Source organism: Melanotaenia boesemani, chromosome 13 (assembly GCF_017639745.1).
Source record: "Melanotaenia boesemani isolate fMelBoe1 chromosome 13, fMelBoe1.pri, whole genome shotgun sequence".
Taxonomy (NCBI): Eukaryota; Metazoa; Chordata; class Actinopteri; order Atheriniformes; family Melanotaeniidae; genus Melanotaenia; species Melanotaenia boesemani.
The window spans coordinates 5,129,517-5,146,303 of record NC_055694.1 but is presented as its reverse complement, the minus strand read 5'-3'; the positions used below and the strand labels follow the sequence as shown (position 1 = coordinate 5,146,303).

The window sequence follows — 16,787 nt, the reverse complement described above, 5'->3', positions numbered from 1 at the left end:
GAAAATACAGTCATACGCTGCATTATATTACTGTCATGCTGAACACATCTAACACTGCATGTGGTATCTGTGTCTTAAAGATGCTGATGAGGAGAAAACTGAGGTCTTCTGCTCTCTTAAAGTTTATTATTTATGCCCCCAAAATGTTGTTTCTATTTTCTGACTCTTAGTTGTACAGCACTTTGATCAACACGTGGTTTTTAAATGTGCTTATAAATAAAGCTGACTTGACACTGAAACTTTGTGAACATTGAAATGATTGTGAGCTACAGACATCAGTTTAAACAGTGCTGGGAGTTTTTTTCTGAACAGAATATTCTGGGTGATTTTGAGAAGGTGCCTGAAAAAGTGCATTTTATACTTTGGAACTACAGAGAGCCCTAACAGTAAGAGCCTCTAATGTGGATTTCAGTAACATAAATATCCAGCGTGTATCTAAAGTAGCACTCAACAGTGTTGAGTACACAATACCACACTACACTACAAGTACACAATCTGATAGATGTAGGGCATTCAGAAGCAGTCCCACTTTTCAAGTGCATCTTAGACATCATGTGGATTCTTTGTGGTAAATTGCTGCTTTCTATATTGTATGAGCACCACTTGTGTGCATACAGTCAGAGCTCCAAACGTTGTGAAAGCAGATGATGTTGAGGAAAGGATCATCTCTGCCTTCTGCACATACTTTGTTTTCATGCTGGCAAACCTGAGACATCTGAAGAGCTGCACGGTGGTGACCAAGCTCTGCCAATAACTGTTAACAGGACAATAAATCTTCTTTATTGACTCCATTATGCCACATACCTAGCAGTGCTTCTAATGCTCCAGGGGAGAATTTACCTTAATAAAAGTAATTCAGCACATAGTACTTTATAGAATTTATTATTATTATTATTATTATTATTATTATTGGCTTAGAGTTAGAGGAAGAAAAACAGTAGAATAGATTTTTATTTTTGTTGTGATTTCATCTTTCATTTCTGTTGGATGTTTGCGTGTGAATGGACGCCTAACAATGCTTCTTTATTTTCAACACTGGCTGAAATAAACTGAACCAATTACAGTAAAACCACCAACAGATGGTGCCCTGAGCAATGTAGGAAAGACCAAAACTGTTAGTTCCACATGTATCTGATCATCCAGTGTGCAACAGCAACAAACAATGCAAAGTAACATGTTTAGTTTTTTTTCTAGATGTTTATTTGTCACATGCTCCATCATCACAAGTGCAACATGCATGCAAGCTGAGCCCTGTACAGTCTGCAAATATAACTGTAAGAATAGTAGAACACACACACTTTTTGCTGCTGTTTTCATGGTTTTCAGTGTGTCTTTCTGCAGGTGCTCCTGATGATTGTCTGCTGTGTTTTCATATAGAGGCCGTGGGATGTTTTCTGTTTCTCTACCGGTGTTGATGCTGGTTGTCCTATTGTTTCTGGTTTTTCTATCTTTGCCTTCTCTCTACTTTTTACTCTCCCTTTCTCTTCTATTTAATTTAGTTCAGCTTCATTTGTACAGCAGCACTTTACAACAAAGTCCTCTCAGGGCTCCTTTCTTTCATATCCTGTGTCAGGTCCAGCTTTTAAATCTATTTTCAGCAAAAAACTCATTTAAAAATTTGATAATACTGAAGTATCAGAGGAGTCTTATATGTCGTGGTCATAGGTGATGTTCTTGGTTTTGTCATATTTAGTTTTGTTTCCAGTTTTGTTCGTTCCCTTGTGTGTTCAGTGGTTTCTGTTTGGCTTGTTAATTCACCTGGTCTGATTGCTCCCTCACTTCACCTGTTCGCTGTTAGTCGTCCTCTGTTTATATACGCCTTGGTTTCTCTAACTCAGTGCCAGATCATTGTTGTTGTTTCTGTGTTAAGTCTGTATCGGTTACCTTGTTCCATATTAAATCCTGGATAATGGCGTTGGTTTGTCTCCTGCCTTATCTGTTTGCGTTTGGGTCCTCACCTCTGGGACTTTTCTCAGCTTTCCTCAGCAGTAAATATACCCTCATCCGACCTCACCACTGTGTACAGCATGTATTTGGTGATTTAAAAGAAAAAAAGTTGCCTCAAAAGAAATATTTTGTTTTGACGCACACCGCTTGCTGTATGACGTCACGCTGTACTAGTGAAGGGAAGGAGATCTGCTGATGAGAAGGCTTGTGAAGCACCAAACCAATCAAGCAAAGAAGAGCCCAGACTTGCTGGAGCCTTTTTTAAGTAAGCTGATGTCTTCATTCTAATGTAAATCCTCACCACTGTCTTATTTCTTAGATGCACACTACTGTTTTAAAGAGTAAGAACAAATTTTTAAAAACATTTGTAACATTATAGTGTAAGTACAAATATTTAAAGTACTAAAAATGGGACTTATACGTTCCTGATTAATGAAATTTCCTCATATTTGTAAGTAATGTTTTCCTGCTTACTTTTGCTTTTTCTTTCAGCCATTGCTATCTCCTTTCCATCTATATTTCTACCCCTGTTGTGTGATGGAAGTGGACTACGCTTGTTTTTGTTGCCCTCAAGTTCAGGCCATTTTGAATTTCACACATTTTTGTATTACAATTCATATTATCTGATTTGACTTTCAGCATGTTTAAGCTGACACTCAGTGTGTGGCTGGTCAGCATTTGAGTTTTTGAAGATAATTTTCAGATAAGATAAGATAATATAGCTAAAGTGGCATGGGCCACCCTAATCCTAAAAAAATATATATTTCACAGAGAAAAACTGTAATAGTAATATGCCATTAAATAAGTCTGTTAATAAACTAAATAAGTCTAAATGGGACTTATCTTTATGTTTTTAAGGAGCTTTTACCTTATGTATATACTTTTTCAGTTTAATTTTTAATGTACATTTTAATGCCGTGTGGCTTGAAGTTAATAAAAGTGTCTCCATGGCACTTTGAATTTGGCAAATGTGTATTTGATTTAGAATCTTGCTTTGTTAGTTTGTTCTTTGTCATTTCTGTGCAATAAAACTATTGATCTAAAGATCGATTTATAGATCTACATATAAGTATCACCCATGTTTTTGTCCCATATTTGTACTGTATGACAAACTGACAGCAAGTCATTAACGGAGTACCACCACTTATTTTGTTCCACTTAAAGCACTAACTACACACATGTGGAAATGTACACGTATGTTAATTTAAAGATAACTCTTAGCTCTTGACAATTTAATCATGTGAAATACTGGATTTTCCAGTTCCAGATAGCAGTGAATAACGGTTTTGGGATTTTGTAGATCCGTTGTGAAGCTGTAATGTATGGAGAGCTGTTTCATTTATAATTAAATATATAAAAACTGTAAATTAATCAATATTTTATTAAATAATCAAAGTTTATGGGATAGTGGAAAAAAACAGAAAAAAAGAAGGATTCAAAACAGCATCTGGAAATTTAAAGTACTGATATCATGTACAGCATAAAAAGTACATTTTTCAGTGTTATTTTTATTTGACACTTCTATATATATATTTTAATGCATTTACATTTTAATTATCTATGAAGCGTGAAAAGACGGATCAATCTGAAGTCTGAGCAGCTCAGCTGGTAAGAGGACAGATTTTTGTTGCTGAATTCAGCTCCTGAGTTAAAGAGTCAGACCTGCTCAGAAAACTCTGAGGATCCTGTGACTGGGCAGCTCAGGATGATGTTCAGCTGCAGCCGGAAGCAGAAGCTTCCAGTTCAAACCCTCTAAATGTTGTAGAAAGATTGATGTTGGTTTTTAAGGCCAACACCCAAATAAAAAGAGTGAAAAACTTTAACAAAGTCTCTCTGAGTGTGTGGGAGAGTGGCTCACCCTGATGGGTGAAGCCTGGGCTGATGAGTAGAACTGTGATCAAAACTTCTGAGTGACATTTTTTTACCCTTTGGATGCCAAATGAACGAGTTAGAAAACTGCAGAGGCTACAGCTGTGTATGAGAGGATAGCTCAGTGGGATGGAGACCTGGCTCAAGTTCAACAAGTTGTAGGTTCAAATCCTACAAAGTGCAGGTGATCAGATACAGATGTCATGAATTTAAAGCTTCTTAATTGCTTTAAGAGTGAAAAACATTGTGAAATTTCACATATCTGGAAGGAGGTAGGAGAAGGCAGGAAGGACCTGGGATTGAATGTCCTTGTTCACCACATCAATTTTCATGGCCAATGGCCAAAATGAAAAGATAAAAGCACCACGAGAACAAGTTTGAGCTTGAAGGGTACTCGGTGGCGTGGTGGGGTTGGCAGAGAACCGTAAGTAACCAGTGGTGCAGCATCTAGTTCGAATCCTGCCCGTCTCAGGTACCTGGATCACCTTCATTAAAAACAACTAGATACAGGAGAAAAGAAGTAGCTAAACTGCACTAGAATAGTTTTCATCAGCTACTGAACTAAAGTAAAATAGAGCAATGGTTGCTTGAGGTCTGGAAGAGAAGTGAGAAAGGAATGGGATGCTGTTGGGTTTAGGGATCCTTCATAGATGGGCCACATACATCATACATATCATTCTGTCATCTGTGTTAATATATCCCTACTTTAAAACATCCTATTTCAAGGGGGGATGTTAACTCCCCCTTGTGTTCTGGAAACAAGGACAACAGACAAGAGACCAAAACAATGTGATGAGACAGAAAAAAACACCTCAGCCCCCTCCTGAAGAAAGCCCCAAAGCTCTCAGCGAGGACCCACCCCCTTCATCTCATCATACTCCATCCAGGTCACCCTCCCTCTCCCCATCCTCCCCACCCCTCCTGGACTTCACCTCCCAGATGAAGGAGCTGGTCACTGTTGCGACCAAACTAACCGCATGCCCCAGTATGTTTTTGTCCCCCATAAACCCCCCACCAGAGTGGCTAAAGGGAGGGCACCCAGCCTCTCCTGTACCACCATGCCAGCTTCATGTTTGGGATGTATGATGTGTGGAGGGTCCAGGCTGTGTGGATAATGGCAGTCATGATTTTTCCCAGGACCAGCTGGATCCCTGTTTATAAGAAGGCTAAAAAATATCTGGACTGTTTGGTAACAATTTCCCTGAGGACTCTCCAAAGGGATTAATAAAGTATTTCTATTCTATTCTATTCTAACAGAAGGAAAAATGCAGCTCGGTCAGAACACAGAGAGCTGCTTTCTAAAGGGTTTTCAAATAGAGTTAACATACCCTGTGAGCCACAGCGTGCCCCCAAAATATCTACATCCCTTTCTAAAGTTTAACATTGAAATATCCCAAACACAGATCCTCTTAAAAACATGTAAAATCAATAAACATAAAAAATGAACGAGTAAGAAGAAAATATTCAGGTAGTAACAGAAGCGAGAAGAATAAATGTGTGTATGTATGTGTATAAAAAGAGAGAAATGTGTGTATGTACATGTGCATCCTTGCATGCAAGTATTTTATATTTGTAAGCCACAAAAATAACACAAACCCACTTCCCCTGATAAAAATGTTTATTATTTACTTGTATATTTGTCACACATTTTAAAAAGTCAAATCTTATTTTACAATTGGACTGTCGACACCAGAATCAGCAGCAGGATCCAAAAACACTCCAAAAACTGCAGCAAGATCGAAGAATGCAACTCAAATGTTTGTCCATGCATTTAAAGTACTGGAGGAGAATTTTAACTGATATGGTGACGAGTAACCACTGCAAGGGTGCGCTAAGATTTAAAAGTAAATGGGTCTTTTTCATCCACATGAATGAAAACAGGCACAAGACTGATGTAGTGAAGAATAAAGATGTTTAGACCTAAAGCACCTGTAAAACTGGTCCTGTTAAAAATGACTTACATGCTTTTCCTTTACTTGATCATATCACACACAGTTTCTCATAAATAAATCTTTGATTTGTGCAATTTATTTATTAAACTTCTGAAAATGTGTTATATGAGATTTCTAATACAATTTTTAGAATATTTAGATATTTTTTTCTTACAATCAAAACCCTGTTTGTAAGATCAGAAGGACAGCACATTACTAGATATAATGGAAAACAGTTGTACACACTGAAATAGAAGAATTAATCTTTTAATGATGGCGTACCTCTGTGTTGCACCTCTCAGCAGCATTTTATTTCTCAGACTTTCTTGCTTACAGAGGCAGCATTATGTGACAAATGTGAATATTTACACTGTATACAGACGCGCGGGCTAAACAGCACCTCATCTAGGGTTAAAACTCTTCATATACACACATTTCACAACATAAGTTTAGAGCTGGTGCATCGCTTCAAAATTTTCTAGTTGAAACAGTCCAGTGGCACACAGAAGGCAGACTTTGTTAACTTTGATGGTCCAGAGTTTAAAGAGGGGGTCAAATAACTGGAGGCAGCAATGAAAGAGACTGTTAATGCTTTTAATCAGAATCCCATCACTAAGTGGCTTCAGCCTACCGAGGCTTGTCCCTGAAGCAGATGTTTGATTGGGGGCGAAGTGAGAGGAAGAATCAGCTCTTTAGAACTCCTCATGGACGTTTCTGGCGTAATCCATGAGCTTGCTGCCTGTGAAGTATTCGCTGTACCTGAGAATCTCTTCTAGCTCCAAATGACGATTCTGGTTCTCGTCGGCGACGGCGATCATCTGCTTGGCCTCGTTCAAAGCGTTGTGCTCGTTCATCGGGTCCATGTACTCCTGTGGGACAGAAAGGAAGATTTTCGTTTAGCTTAAACTGAATCTTCTTCTAAATTTGGGGTTCTTCAATGTTTTTCAGACCAAGGATCCCGGAATGGATAAGAACATGGGTCAGGAACCATCATACAGTTGACTGACATGTACTGTGACCCTGCACATAACTGTTAACTTTGCTTAGCTCAGTGAAAATGTCAGTAAGATGCAGCTCAGATGACAACATTGTTCCAGGTGAAAGCCATGGAATCTCAGAGTGGTTCAGCAGTGCAGGGTTTTCTTGAGATTGGAGACGCATTTGCAAAGCCTTCTTCTTGACTATAATGATACCTTTTCATGACTGAGTTCATGACATCTGACAGTTCAGTGCTCGTGTCTGCAGTAATGAGTGACTCTGTAGCACGCAATGCATCCAGATCACTTTCAGTTTGTGTTACCATGGCAGCACTCACTACAGCTGCGGCAAACGGCTCTCCCAGCAAATGCCTTAAAAAACAACAACAGATACAAGTACATCGACAGCCGACACAAACTTCTTCGGATAGGACGGGATGTCGAACAGAGGGGAAAAAAACATGTTTTTTATCACACATAACATCCTGGTGTACATGGCGAGAGCTACCGGGTCTTCGTGGATCACCATGCCCAAGGAGAGGAGGCGAAGGTGGCATTGAGAAGCGGGGCTGCAGAGCCGGAGTGTTAACCCGACTCCGGAGACAGCCACACAAACCACCGCTTCCTAGCATTTTCCTCGCAAATGCATGATCTCTCGCCAACAAGATGAATGATCTGAGGCTCCAGATAGCAGCTAACAACATTGTTAAGGACAGCTGCATCATTCTAATCACAGAATCATGGCTTCACTCATCCATTCCGGACTCTGCTATGGAGCTAGCAGGCCACAGACAGGACAGAACAGAGGACTCCAGTAAGCAGGGGAGGGGGGGTGTGTGCATGTACATAAACAGCATCTGGTGTACTGACACAGTAAGTGGACAATCACTGCTCTGCGGACCTGGAGTTTGTAACGGTTAAATGCAGGCCGCACACATCATAGCAGGGGAATTTAATCATGTGGACTTAAAGCAAGTGCTCCCTAAGCCCCACCAGCACGTCAAATGTGCCACCAGAGGAGCTAATACACTGGACAAGGTATATTCCACTACATTATTACAGTCATTTAGCAGACACTTTTATCCAAAGCGACTTAACAGTGGTCAGGCAGTAGTGTTAAGGGTCTTGCCTAAGAACCCAATTAGAGAGTTTTAACATTCATCCCCTGTGGGATTTGAACTCTCGCCTCTCTGCATTGAAGACGCCCACCCAACTGAGCTAACCAGTTGCTATTTCCAACATCAAGCTGGGCTATAAGGCTAAACAGTTAGCACACCTTGGCTAGTCAGATCACTTGTCCCTGTTTTATCCCCCTCCGGAAAACTGCTCCCAAAGCCAAAAAGACAGTAACAACTTGGCCTGATGACGCCTCTAAGCAGCTGCAGGACTGCTTCGACAGAACTAACTGGGACATTTTCGAACACCCAAACCTGGTGGTGTTCTCAGACAGTGTCTGATGCTACACCAAAAACTGCATAGATAATGTCACAGCAGACAAGAGCATCTAGGTGTACCCCAACAGGAAGCCCTGGATGACCCAGAAGGTCCATCAGCTATTTAAAGGGTCTGGTGACAGCGTATTGTACAGAGCCAACCTGATAGAGGCATCAGAGAGGCCAAAACAGACCACAGGAGGAGGATTGAGGAACACCTGGAGAGTAACAACAGCAACAGGTGTGGCGGGCGGTCCAGCACTTCACAAACTACAAAGCCAACATTAGATAACAGTTGTATTATTCATGTGGATCATGTAATGCAGTGGTCTCAAACTGCGGGTTGGGACCCCCATGGGTGTCATGAGTCAATATCAGGGGGTCGTCAGGTAACTGTAAAATAATTAAAAGTCTACATTTATCAAATAAATTTAATGATGAAGAGATACATATTTAAAATGAGCTCCTTCATTTTTTAACACATTAACCTATAAACAACAACATTAGTACATGAGTCATATTAAAAGTCTGAATTTCACATTATCGCTGTGAGAGGAGCTGATTTTGGTCATGTAGGTGCCTTGTTACAGTGGTGAACCACCAAAAACCACTTTATCCCCCTTATTTATTAAGATTCTGACCATTTTCCAGCCTTGCATTTCATACATCACACAATTAGTAGGTCGTTTCGTGGGGGTTGTGGACACCAACATATGTTATCTTGGGGGCCGTGGACCAATGAGAACCAGTAATATATTGGATTGGTTTAATTTGGATTTTAATTGGACTGCATCTTTAAAAGTACCTTGAGATGACTTTGTTGTGTTGTGATCATGGACTGAACTGAAATAAAAATCTAAAAACAAAAAGTATGCAAGATGAGAACGGGGTGAGAAGAAACTAAATGTGTTCTTGCCCCCCATAATCTTTTATAAACTTCTTTAAGTTTAATTCTTCAATTCATTCTAATAATCTATCTCATTAATAAAAGGTATTTTGTCCTTTAAAAAGTGACTTTTATTTATTTATAATTTAGATGTTTAACTTGATTTTTGTTGTTGGTCAGAGGTTAAATGTTGATTTAATTCTATCTGTGGGGCTTATTATGTTGCTGAATTACATTTCTGGTTTGTTTTAGGCTTAAAAGCATTTAAATAAATTTTCATTTCTTATTAAAAAAAAGATGATTTTTGTATCCTTTGGCTTTGTTTGCTCTATTTGTATCATTGCAGCATTTTTAAAATAAAAGAAATATGAGAAAATGTAATGGGACTGATGCGTATCGTTCCTCACCTCCAGCTCCTCCATGGTTACGATGCCATCGCGGTTTTCATCGATGACATCCTCAAACTCCTTCTTCCTCTCTCGGACCCAGTCGTCGTCGATGTCCTGAGCTTGCTGGTTCTCCACGGTTCCCACGGGTAGGGAGATGAACTCAGACAGAGTCAGTTTCTTATCTCCATCCTGGTCTGCAGAAAAAACACAATGACCCTTTAATTTATGCTCGGCCAGTGACTCTCAGAATGAGCCTCTTTACACAGTAATGCCATCAGGGAAGATGCAGGATTCAGCATTTTAACAGGACATCAGACCGACAGCCACTGTGGTGCCAAACACTTTGAAGCCTTTAGTTTAACATGTTGGCTGCCGCCATGCTGCCTCCCTAAAACCTTAAAACTACAAGTAACAAGCCTGCAGTGGGTCTTACTGAGAACCTGAGAGACCAGTCACAGCCAGTTGGTCGTAGCTCGTCAATCACAATGTAGCTCCTCACTAAAGCACACCTTGTTTAATCAACTACTTTACCTTAAATGGCACCACAACCGACACATTAATCCTCACCTTTTATCAAATATGATAAGTCTAGTTACAGAGGTTAAAGTAAAAAATGACCCTGAGCCTGAACTTTTCCCAGATTCCCTCTACTTCAACCCAACACACATTTATAGAAATGTATTTACCTATTATAAACTACAGGCACCTGTTTCATAGCATATTATCGGCTATGTTGGTTTCGTGACAGACTACAGATTTAGCAAAGCTAATTAAAACCGTAATATACAGAAAGGTTGGTGGATGGCTGAAGTACCACATCTATAGGTAACGGTCCTAAACAGGAACTGGTCTGATGGTCTAGATCTAGCCAACAATAAATAAATAAATAAAAACGAGCCTCATAAATAGAATACAGGTTTTCAGAAATTTTACACTGTGTTTAAACAAATCTGCATCCCCGGTTAAATAATTCAGTCCAGATTTGAATATCTGCAAGTCTTGCAGTTTTTTTTAGCAGGACCTAGTCTAATGTGGTCTGGATGATAAAAAAAAAACAAAACAAAACAGAAAATGACCTTCATTATAACAATACTAATGATAATGTATTTTTTTTAACAATTGCTTATTTATTTTCTTTATTTAACTAGGTTCTGTGTTTTACTCATCTCTAGATTTCCCAGAGAGCAGTAGTTTTTCAGCAGGACCTGGTCGACTGTGGTCAGGGTCCCCTACCCTCTTAAATCAGAAGCTAACTTCTCCCTGTTTAGTTATTAAAGTGTTAGCGAGGCTGTCTATGATCTAATCTTTTTCCAAGGCCTGTTCAACTTCTGACTGGTTAGTAACATGTCTGGTTGAGTGCAAAGCTGCGTTCTTCTCCTATTTTTATGTATAATTCATTTTTTTATATATATACAGATAAACAGTGCATCCAGAAAGTATTCACAGCGCTTCACTTTTTCTACATGTTATGTTACAACCTCATTCAAAGATGGAATAAATTAATTTTGGTCCTCAAAATTCTACACACACAATACCCCATAATGACAATGTGAAAAAGTTTTTTTTTTTTTTTTTTTTTTTTTGTAAATTTATTAAAAATGAAACACTAAGAAAAAAATCACATCACACAAGTATTCACATCCTTTGCTCAATACTTTGTTGATGCACCTTTGGCAGCAATTACAGCTTCAAGTCTTTGAATATGATGCCACAAGGTGGCACACCTATGTTTGGGCAGTTTCGCCCATTCCTCTTTGCAGCACCTCTCAAGCTCCATCTCAATACTGGCCTCCATCATCCATAAATAGACGAAGTTCAGAACCACCAATTTTAATAAACTTGTAAAAATTTACATCTGAGTATAGGTGTTTATAAAACTTTCTTCCTGGAAAATCCTGGAAAACTGGGCATTTTCTGGGATTTTCTGAACGTTCTGAATCTGAAGACATCATCATTAGTTGCTATCCCATCTTTCCTGTCACTTTACCAGTTTATTTGACCTTTTTCAGAGCTTGAAAACTCAAATTCTGTTCAATCTGGATTCATCAGAGATAACAAATCAATCAGGAGCCTCTTTGGCTCTGGTGCTGCTAAACATGCCTCCAGTCATCTGTCAGGGTTCACACCAACGGTGACATATTGCAATTTTATGACATAGATTCATTATTAAGACCCCGGGTGAGATAACGTACCTAAGTCTCGGACAATCTCCTTGACCATGTATTTGAGCATGCCTCTACTGTGCTCAGGATGGAGGAAGGACAGGAACTCTTGCTCGTTTAGCAGCTGGTCAGGTGGCGGGTTGTCAGCCTGAAACCAGCGGTCCTTCAAGCTTTCCAACACCTCCTGAGCTGCAGAGAGAAGAAGAACATTAACCACTGTATTCTCAGATTTAACATCTACCTGCACTCATTACTGAGATGCAAATAAATAAGAAAAAACTGAATATCTCTTACTTTCTTCATCCAGTTTCAGATCTTCGTTGTTCTTTATTCTCTCTGCAATCTCTTTTTCATTGAAACCTTTGCTGGCCAGAAATTTGACTCTGTATTCATCCCACGTCACATGACCTGCAGGCAGAGTTTGTCGTCAAGACTCCGACACAACAATAAACACAACGGAGGTTCAACAGACGGCGAGGACGACTCTCACCGTCTCCGTCGGGATCAACAGCGCGAAAACTGTTCTTGTTCTCCATCATGGCCTCCTGGAAGTGCTCCTCAGTCTTCTCCATAATCCAGCGCTGCATCTCTTTAGCGCTCACGCTCCGGTCCTTGTTGAAGTCGACTCTGTCACAAGAAAACAGAGAGAAGAAATGGCTCCAGTTATTAGCAGTAACACTATTATTACTTGACTTTAATATCTTTACAGAAGAAAAACAAATAATTGGCTCTAAAAGAACAAATATCACCAGCAGATGGTGAACAGAAATGAAAAGGCCACAATTACTGGACATCTGACAATTAAAAAGGTCATCAGTGTGACATTTCAGACTCGTGCTGTCGTTACTAACCAGATTGAGTTGAAATGCCTCAAGATTCAATCACCCTGGCAAGTTGCTTCTGTTTACCAGGTTTCTTTTAGCCACCGATTCTCTCCGAGATTTGTGCTTTAAGAGAGCAAACCCAGGAGTCCAGAAGTGGAATTAATTTAAACAATCTAAAGAATCTCATTTTTATATGTATGTGGACAGAGCGCAAAACCAGAGTATGGAGGAGCTTTGATTTCTACGAAACTGAACATTTAAATAAATTGCTGAAGTTCAAGCTGAGCATCAGAATGAGGAAGAAATGGGATTTAAGTGGCTTTGAACGTGGCATGGTTGTTGGTCTGAGTTTTTACTGGGTTTTTCACCAACGACCATCTCTAGGGTTTCCAGAGAATGGTCTGAAGAAGAGAAAATATCCAGTGAGCAGAATGTCTTGTTGATGTCAGGTCAGAGGAGAATGGGCAGACTGGTTGGAGATGATAGAAAGGCAACAGGAAGTAAAATAAGCACTAGTTCCAACCAAAATCTGCAGAACAGCATCTCTGAACACACAACACGTCCAACCTTGGAGCAGATGGGCTACAGCAGCATGCATCTGTAGGGCTGAATGCTGCTCCCTCCACTCTCTAAAGCAACAGCAGCTTCTTTTCTGTCCCATTACACCAAAAACAAACTTCCGGAGCTCTTTTACTTATTTAAATGTTCACAGGGAAACTTTTTACAAGTTTATTATATAACCTAAGCTGTACTGGACACAAAACACTTTGGAATGGCACCATAAGATGAACATCCCATACTTTTTTCTTGAGTTCTGAATTAATTTATTAATGTATTTATTTTTTTGTTACACAAAGCGTCAGTCACGCCTCCTGATCAGTGTTTCGCTGTCAACCATACAGCATCAGCTCAGCGCGCCGGGAGCCGAAGCTGAGGTTGTACCAAAGCAAGTACTGATCGCTTCTATACCACGGAAAGCCAAAAAAGAAGCATGAAGAGCTAATACCATACGGTGCTTTGCCATGGAATGGAGAATTTCAAGTCAGGTGGGGTTCAGAGAAAAAAAAAAAAAAAAAACTAAAACCGACATGTTTCCCTTTTTTAAATTTTTCTTTTTTTACAAGGATCCAATTTTCACATTTGTTACATTATTAGCTTTATAATAATAATAATAATAATAATAATAATAATAAATTACATGTATATTCTATGGAAGTCGAGAGTGGTCATTTTCAGCTATTATTTTTTTATCGTCACCTCAATATAAAAAGGTAATTTTCTCGAGATAACGAGATGATGAAGGTGGACTGAAAAGTGAGTGTGTGACACCTGATTTCAGTGATCAAAACAGACTCCATGACAGCTGATGGGCGGGGCTACAGCCATGGTGTAGATGTGTAATTATGTGAATGAGTAACATTCAGACACTCTCAGCCTTTGTCAGACTTGATAGAAGTAAAATCGGTCGTAAAAACATGTGAACCCGGCTGCTCTCGGCTTCCATAATATTCAACAATTACCGGCGGCTGAATAATAATAATGTGTAACTAACCAGATAACCTTGGGAGACATTAGTTGGGACTTTAGTTGCTTGTGTTGACTTAATCAAGCTTTTCTTTAACATGCATAGGGGAAGTAATCACCTGAAAAAGTGTTGTCATTTGCAAAAATCTAATCTAAAATGTTTATTTTGAATAACTGCATTGTTTTCTTGGAATGCAGCCAAACTGGTCTATGACTCTTCCTTCCTCTTAAAAAATGTTGCTCTTTATTTCTGCTTTCCACAGTAAGAAACATGAAAAAGCAAATTTACTGTCATTCTGTAATTGGTTTGCAACACCCCACTGTTGTGACATTAATCATGCAAATCTAATATTAAGAAACTTCTAGATTGCAACAACTTGATGCAAAGTGTATTTTCCAGAAGGTGTCTGTTCACCAATCATCCACGAACTAGCCTTTTTTTAAATGATATACCTTTGAATCTAATTTTTATTTATAATGATTTGACATCTATTTTTATAGCGCCATTAAATTATGAATTAAAATCGGTTCCTGTGTGTGCTGTTTCAGTGCATATAATCACTTAAATTATAGTGATATTTCATACAAAGTCATTATCTAGCCACGACGAAGTAGTAGTATCGACTGACACCTTTTGACAATGGAAATAAGAAAGTGGTTCAATAATAACATAAAGAAAGGAACATGTGACAGGTGTCATGGTGCAGAAATCAGTCAGCTTATGCAGCTTTGATTATTCCAGTAAGATATCAACCGCTGCAGCATCCACAGGTTCATGTGCCCACGGAGGCATCATCTGCAGCTGGAATAAATTCAGTCAGACTTTTCCTTAGAAAGTGTACTAAGTCACAATTACAGTTTTACTGACAGTATTTAGTATGTCAGGATTTTGGCTGCTGCAGATGAAGTGAAGTAAGTTGAACAATATTAAACAGGATGTGCTCGGTTGCGCTCGAGTAGCTTTTCTCAAGAATGAACTCGTGTAAAATACTTGTGCAGGTTAGTTATTCTGCGTTCCACCATGGTTCTTCTTTGGATGTAGAAGTCTGATGAGTGGCAAGAGCCTGATGAAAATACCTGCCTCTGTGTTTTGATTCTTTGATTAACCAATCTCTGCCTCAGGCTGCCTGCCATTTAATCATAGAGTCTGATAATTGGTTGAGATTACTAAACTAAACTCTACTATTCATAAATTAAATGTTCTATTTTCTATTAAATCTGTCACAGCTAGAGCCCATTAGTATTGGTATTTTTTAATATAGTAGAGGAAAATATTTCTTTTTAATGGTATTTTATACCTAATCTGCTTCAATATGGGCCAAATATTTAATTATTAATCTAGAATTTGTCCTCTTCTAAATTCAAAGTTCACTTGATAAATAAACAAGCAATCAGTTACTCAATGTGTGCTTATATTACATGTTCTTATTCAGGAAAAGCAGTCACTCCAGACAGACACAAGAAAAAAACCCAAACATCTTACTTAGTAAAAATTTCAATCAGCTTCTTTCTGTTCCTCCTCGGCTCTGAATCCTCGTCAAACTCCTCCATGTCCTTCCCCAGAAAAACCTCCTGATGAAAGTCCTTGTTGAGGTGGCCGTCCCTCTCCATCTTCACCCCGTTCAGATGGTCTGGAGGAAGAATCTCATTCTCATCCTTGGGAGCTGGAGCCTTGTCCTTAGAGGCTGACATGTTGGCTGGCCGTGCGTGAACGTCCGCGGCGTGGAGCAGGACGTAAACAAGCAGAGAGGCTGCCAGGAGGTTTCTACGCCACAGTTTTCTCCAAACAGCCATGATCGCCTTTGAAAGGATAAATGTAAAAGCAAATGGTTAGCTGTGCAAACCAACTTTCTATCGGAAAAGTCAGCGATGATAGAAAAACGACAGTGATGTTGCAGAGCTGCTTTAAATGCTTAAATGTTGCATTCAAGTGCAATCGGAGTTTTTCCGACTGAGTCACGCCCACTATAAAATCTCATTTACGTTCCAACGGCCTTTATTATTAATTCGCCAAACATGCATAATTACACTATTATAAACAACGTCATTCAATATCAGCTTGCTAAACTTTGGGATACCCGTGTTTACAAGGCATATTTTAATTATATTTGGTAGCGGCATACAACAGCTGAATAAAGACGTGGGCTTTCCTAGGTTATCCTGAATAACTTTTAGGTTATTAATTAGGTTATTAGGTTAGGTTAATTTAAGTTAATTTGTCTTCGTTACGTCGATGGACTAACTGTAAACAGTGACGCCGGTTTACTTGTGGCTAGCACAGTAACACCTTTAGACTAAATGTAACGTTTTCTGGATAGTAAATAGGCTTAAATGTGGTTATTTAATGGTGTCAGTGGTGGTGGAGATCGAAGCAAGCCCTAAATGAGACCGAAAATGGTACCAAGTGCGAAATTAAAAGAAATGGCTAGTTGCGAACAGTGTAATCACCAGCTAGCTAACGCTGACTTTAGCTGGGACCTCTTATTCATACAGACCTGCAGTGGTTCCAAGAAGTCAGGCAAGCTGTCAAACTCCAGTTCCTGTACACGTGGCTCCACCACAACACCCCCCTCTTCAACACGAAAGACGACTTATTCTAAAACAACACAGGAAAAACACAAACGAGCAACGGAATACGCGTCAATGACTCAGTTGCTGTTAATTCTTTAAGACTAGCAACTGAACTGGTGGTTGGTTAGCCGCAAACACTGCTCTGATCAGTTTTTAAGGTGACTGAATTTACAAAAACAATATCCGGTCATCACCTTCAAAATAAAAGCCCGGCTATGAGTCAGTCTGAACAGTTGGATGACAAAATATCTCACAATTACAATATTTAAAGTAA

The 16,787-nt window shown here is 39.2% G+C and overlaps 1 protein-coding gene across 1 annotated transcript; it reads right to left on the bottom strand.

The window, feature by feature from the left end:
• Positions 1-5,420: 5,420 nt before the first annotated feature.
• On the bottom strand, positions 5,421-16,663 carry sdf4 (stromal cell derived factor 4). The gene is made up of 7 exons (XM_042003330.1): positions 16,438-16,663; positions 15,426-15,742; positions 12,085-12,221; positions 11,889-12,002; positions 11,625-11,783; positions 9,451-9,626; positions 5,421-6,616 (listed from the first exon to the last, which is right to left on the bottom strand). Exons 2-7 carry the CDS (start codon positions 15,734-15,736, stop codon positions 6,440-6,442), a joined length of 1,074 nt encoding a protein of 357 aa, XP_041859264.1. The 5' UTR covers positions 15,737-15,742; positions 16,438-16,663; the 3' UTR covers positions 5,421-6,439.
• Between the last annotated feature and the right edge of the window lie 124 nt (positions 16,664-16,787).

Coding starts and splice junctions, on each gene's coding strand:
- sdf4 (XM_042003330.1), bottom strand. CDS start 15,736: ATGGCTGTTTGGAGAAAACTGTGGCGTAGAAACCTCCTGGCAGCCTCT. Junction 12,003..12,084: donor TGTTGATCCCGACGGAGACG/GTGAGAGTCGTC, acceptor CTCTGCCTGCAG/GTCATGTGACGTGGGATGAA. Junction 11,784..11,888: donor TCTGAAACTGGATGAAGAAA/GTAAGAGATATT, acceptor TTCTCTCTGCAG/CTCAGGAGGTGTTGGAAAGC.